The following is a 6000-nucleotide window of genomic DNA, read 5'->3' as shown; positions in this document are numbered from 1 at the left end:
AAAAAATTTTAAGTCCTCAAATGAACATATCCTGGAATAAGGACAAGAAGAGATTAACTGCAGAGTGAGACGAGTTGCTCTGACAGTGCCTGAGAAGGTTGGACGCGTCGTCTTCTTACTGCACCCACTGCCTCCTGCGTGGTACTAAGTAAACCTTTCTATTGCATGGCCTAGAAGGTGAATTTATTCACCACCGGCCAATCCATTCCACACCACGACCAATGCTTTTCTGTGCTTATTAAATATAAATCTTGTCTGGTAGAGTATTACTAAAGTTATTGAAAAACAAACAAACAAACAAACAAACAAACAAAAAACTTCGGGCTTAGAGAGATGGCTCAGCGGTTAAGAGCACTGGCTGCTCTTTCAAAAGACCCAGGATTTTTTCCCAAAACCCACATGGCAGCTCACAACTGTCTGCAACTCCAGTCCAGAGGATCTGACACTCTCACCAGACACATGCAGGTAAAACACGAGTGCACATAAAATAAAAATCTTCTTAGGGCTGGAAAGTTGGCTCAACAGAGCACTGGGTTTTCCATTCCTAGCACCCACATGACACAGCTGTCTGCAACTCCAATCTCATGAGAACCAATGCCCTCTTCTGGCATATGCACAGAGTATATGGACACACATGGAGACAAAACACCAATAGACATACAAAAAATTAAAACCCCATCATCAATTGGTATATCAAACAATAATTCCATTTTTGAAAAATTTTAATGACTGTTTAATAAGCAATTTTGAAGAATCCTTGTTGATGTCCAGGGTGTTCTGTGAGACTTCTTGAGCTCAGTTTGCACCTTTATATCGAGGCTCTGAGTTAGTAGGCATGATTAGTATTGTTGTAGATACCAGTGAGGTCATAGTTCTGGCTTTTGGTCCCCTTGTATGTTGTATGTCTCTTTTAGAGAAGTCACATTAATATATCCACTTTCTGAATCCTGTGAACATGAAAGAGGCTCAGGGGACTTGGGGACTGCTGTTGCTCCTTCGGATTTGTGCAGCTCAGTCTCCTGGAGATTTTCAGCTGACAATACCAAACCTGTCCCTGAGAAACTGAGAAAGGCCACGTGTGAGGACATCAACATACGTACAACTTCCTGTTAGAAGCTTAGGGTTACGACTCTATGGCGTTGATAGGACTTTAGCACTTTACAGCTGGCAAATCAAAGAAAAAGACAAAATCAAAGCTACCGGAGGCACCTGCTCCTGGACTACCCCTGCCTGAAACTGGTATCCTGTAGGACTAGAAAGCTGGCGAGGAGAGCACAGACTAGGTGTAGATTCAAAAGCCAAGTGTAGGAAGAAACAAAAACAAAAAAAAAAAACAAAGCTGTGTTTTTTTAAGACAGTCGCTCTGAACCAGTAAGGAGCCATCTCAGGTGTGCAGTTAATGACGGTCTCGATGTATGTAACTCACCTGGAGTTTTGTAAAGGTAGTATCTTTTTGAATATTTCAAATGCAGCGTTGTCAGTAATTACTGTTTCCTAAAAGAAAATAATATATCTTTAAAAAGATATAATTATTTTTGCTTTGTGTAAATGAGTGTGTGTGTGTGTGTGTCTGTATATTATATATATGTGTTAGATCCACAGGAACTAGAGTTACAGGGGGTGGCTGTTGAGAGGCCAAACCTGCTCAATTTGGGGAATGGCCTCCATCTTAAAGAAAACAAGCCTGAGAACCTGCCCTGCAGCAGAACCCACGCTGCACCCATGCTGCACCCACGACCAGGAAGGACCCCATGGCTCATCCTTGGACAGAGTTACTCCCTAGTTACTTCCTAGCAACAGTTCATCAAAGATTAGTCGAATTGTTTCAGACTTACTTTCAGACTGTTTGTGATTGTATATGGTCTTGCTTCAGAGCACCTGTTGGTTTATAGTCATTCTATTAGGTGCTTGCCATACTGGACACCCCTCCCTCATCCCTCACTTGTTTTCCCATTTTCCTATAAACCTTGTCCTGCTGAGGGTTCGGGGCTGCTGTGCCTTCCCTTCCCATCCTGATGTGTCAGGGTTGGGTGGGAGGAAAGCCCAAGCCTGAGCTTGTGATAAAGAGACCCTAATGCTGTTACTCAGACACGGCTCCTTGGTGGTCTTTTGGGGTTCACAAATGCTTCCTGGCACAACACCATGAGCTACCTGATGTGGGTGCTGGGAAGTAAACCCAGGTACCCTGCAAGAACAATTACTCTCATCCCCTGAGCATCCATGGTGGTGCCCCAGCCCCGTTCAGTCTTTATAATGATGAGCCACTGGCAATAAGATCCTACAATTTATGGTATAAAGATACATAAAACTGATTTACTGCTGCCAACAGCACAACAAACTACAAGCAATGTAAAGTATAAAAGGGTATGGAATGAATAGTTGCTTGCCCTCCCTCTTTCCCCTGCCAATATCTCCCCGCCTTTCTCTCACCTCTCCCCTTTCACCCTTCTTTTCCTCTTTCTCCCTCTCCTCTCCATTCTCACCCCATCTTCTCTCCCTGCTGCCCCATCTCTCATCTCATCTCTCTCTCTCTATATATATATATATGTATCTGTATCTGTATATATATATACATATATATATACATACATACACATATATATACATATATATATATATGTATGTATGTATATATATATAAATGTGTGTTCTACTATATGCTGTGATGGTTATTCCTGGTTGTCCACTTAACTACATCTGGAATGAACTACAATCCAGAACTGGAGGGTACACCTGTGATCCAGATCTTGAGGCTGGAAGACGCAGGTTTCTGACCCAGATCTTGACATGGAGATCTTGAGGCATAGTGGCCATGAAAAGTTTAGGCTCAGGCAGGGTAGTACATGCCTTTAATCTCAGGAGACTGAGGCAAGCAGGTCTCTGAGTTCAAGCCCAGCCTGGGACAAAGCAAGTTCCAGATCCAGGCATTGTGGTACACATCTTTAATCTGGGCCACACCTTCTGCTGGAGGCCTACATAAGGACAGTGGAAGCCATCCTGGTCTACAGAGTGAGTTCCAGGACAGCCAGGACTACACAGATAAACTCTGTCTCGAAACACCCCCCCCCCAAAAAAAAAAGGACAGTGGAAGAAGGCAGGCTCACTTTTCTTTATCTTCTTGAATTTACTCGCCAGCACATCTGTTGAAACCCAATTCTTTAGGATTTCAGCTTATATAATAGAAGATCAGCCGAAGCAACTAGCTTCATGGGACTTAGCAAATACTGGATTCTTGGAATTCCTATTCACAGCTACCCACTGTTGGGTTAGTTGGGCTACAGACTGTTAAGTCATCACAATAAATTCCCTTACTATGTAGAGTCATTGCATAAGTTCTGTGATGCTAGAGAACCCTGACTAATAATATTGCTGGGGAGCAAACCAAGAGCCATGTGCACACTGGGCAAAGCACTCTACCCAGCCAAGTACAAAATTATATCCCAGCCCAACACTCTTTTTGACAGGGGCAGGAGGTGGGGTTGGGGGGAGTGGTGTAGATTGAACCAGGGCTTTGAATATTCCAGACAATATTTCCTGGACTTTATTGATTTCATCCTTTTCCCATAACATTTATTTATTTGTTTATCTGTTTTTGTGTGTAGAGGTCAGAAGATATCTTGTGGGGCTGGTTCTCTCCTTCCACCATGTGCATCCCAGGATGGAACTCAGCTGTCAGGCTTGGCAACAAGCATCTTTACCCACTGAGTCATCCTGCTGGCTTACTGCTTGATTTCTTTTCATATAAGTCAATGTTAGTGTACTTAAATATTTGATTTCTATGTTGCATTCCTTTCTTGCTCTAATAGAGTTATTTTAGAGGGATTATGGAGTGGTTATGATTTTCTGTATGGAAGATCATATCATCAGCTCACAGTGACAATTTCATCTCTTCCTTTTCTGTTTGGAAGCCCCTGTGTCTTTGCCAAATTACCCTGTCAAGGGCTTCCAGCACTGCCCTGAATGAAAGTGGTTAGAGCAGAAACATCTCGTCTTGTTCCTGACCCTAGAATGAAGGCTTTCAGCTTTTACCCCCGAGTTCCATGTCAGCTGTATGTTTGTCAAACACGGCCTTTATCATATTGGGGTGCATTCCTTCTATGTATTTTTTTTTGAGCTATATGACTTACAAATAAAATGGTTTCCCCCAGGAAAATAGATTAAAGGTGGCCATGGTGGCTCATGCCTATAGTCTTTGCACTCAAGAGGCTGAGGCAGGAGGATCAGTGTAAGTTTGGGGTTAATCTGGCTTATACAGTGTGTTCCAGTCCACCCGGGGCTATACAGTAGGGGACTTGGTCACAATCCTTCCCCAAAACAGTAGAGTCGATGATGACGATGATGATAATTTCCCTGAACTGGACCAAATTTAACCCTTGATATAGACCAAATAATTCATGCTAGAAATGTCCAGCAGGGGGCAGGAGAGATGGCTCAGCAGTTAAGAGCACTGACTCCTGAGTTCAATTCCTAGCAGCTACATGCTGGCTCACAATCGTCTGTAATGGGATCTGATGCCCTCTTCCAGAGTGTCTAACAGCTACAGTATACTCATATACATAAAATCGGTAAATCTTTTTTTTTTTTTTGGTTTTTTGAGACAGGGTTTCTCTGTGTAGCCCTGGCTGTCCTGGAACTCACTCTGTAGACCAGGCTGGCCTCGAACTCAGAAATCCACCTGCCTCTGCCTCCCAAGTGCTGGGATTAAAGGCATGCGCCACAACTGCCCGGCAAATAAGTAATTCTAAAAAAAATTAAAAATTAAAAAAGGAGAAATTCCCAGCAATTCTGAGAGAAATGATAAGCTTATATATATATTTTTGTTACCTATTTTTATTTTATGTGCATTGATATTTTGTCATATCCTCTAGAAGTAGAGTTACAGACAGTTGTGAGCTGTCATGTGGGTGCTGGGATTGAACCCAAGTCTGGAAGAACAGCCAGTGCTCTTAACTGCTGAGCCATCTCTCCAGACCTTTATTTGTTTTTTTTTTTTTTTTTTTTGGTTTTTTCGAGACAGGGTTTCTCTGTGTAGTCCTGGCTGTCCTGGAACTCACTCTGTAAACCAGGCTGGCCTCGAACTCAGAAATCCGCCTGCCTCTGCCTCCCAAGTGCTGGGATTAAAGGCGTGCGCCACCACCGCCCGGCTCTCCAGACCTTTATATATTTTTTTTGTACAAGAGATTAAACATTACATCTTAGAGGGATACGCCTTAAAATTCAAGATGTTCTAAAGTGAGGGGAAACATGGCATTCTGCAGGGAAGTGCTTTAAATTTAGGATTTAACTCAAAAGCTTCAGGAAGTCCCTGAGACTGGCCAGATTCCCCAGTTTCCTTAGTCTCCAAGGTGATACACTAGTAAGGACTGGTAAGAGACACAACCAGAGGGCTGGTGAGATGGCTCAGTGGTTAAGAGCACTGACTGCTCTTCTGGAGGTCATGAATTCAAATCCCAGCAACCACACGGTGGCTCTCAACCATCTGTAATGAGATCTGATGCCCTCATATGGGGTGTCTGAAGACAGGCCAGAGTGAGTGAGGTGGGGGCTGGAGCAAAAGGGAGAAGGGAAGGGGGTGGGGGGAAGAGAGACATAAGCCTGGAAGGGACTCTCCAACCTGTTGAGCTGTTTGCTGGTTTTATGGTGTGCTCCAGGTTTCCAGCTTTCATGAGCTGTCACCCTTGGTGGGATGGCTTTTGGTGATGCAGATGTCTTTAAGTCATTTTTTTTCCTGGAAGTAACCCTCAATCATGCTCCTATAAATAACCCTAACAAAAGTTCACCATATCTGATATCTGTTCTTTGGTCTGTTATTGATTCTTTTCTGGGGTTGTGACAGAACCCCATATCTCAGCACAACTGACTCCATGACAGAAGTACCATTCAGACCATAAAACTCAGCACATAGATAGCACCACCTGCCTAAACAGAAACAAAGGCCTAATCCATCAATGTCCACAGTTCTGGGGAAGTCTCTGAATGTACTAACCTTGCCTTTTAGCT

At 43.4% G+C, this 6000-nt stretch overlaps 1 protein-coding gene across 3 annotated transcripts in view; it reads right to left on the bottom strand.

Annotated features, from left to right (window-relative positions):
- Positions 1 to 866: 866 nt before the first annotated feature.
- The window catches only part of Ccdc30 (coiled-coil domain containing 30), a 94142-nt gene continuing 89008 nt past the window's right edge, over positions 867 to 6000 (bottom strand). For all 3 annotated transcript variants that reach the window (XM_028787752.1, XM_028787760.1, XM_028787744.1), the window contains exons 13-14: positions 1427 to 1494; positions 867 to 1062 (exon numbers count right to left, since the gene is read on the bottom strand). In XM_028787752.1, coding sequence (XP_028643585.1) covers positions 867 to 1062; positions 1427 to 1494 — 264 coding nt within the window. The remainder of the gene's footprint in view (positions 1063 to 1426; positions 1495 to 6000) is intronic.

The sequence above is a fragment of the Grammomys surdaster genome, unplaced genomic scaffold (genome assembly GCF_004785775.1).
Source record: "Grammomys surdaster isolate TR1022 unplaced genomic scaffold, NIH_TR_1.0 100, whole genome shotgun sequence".
Taxonomy (NCBI): Eukaryota; Metazoa; Chordata; class Mammalia; order Rodentia; family Muridae; genus Grammomys; species Grammomys surdaster.
This window is presented reverse-complemented; position numbering and strand designations above follow the sequence as displayed.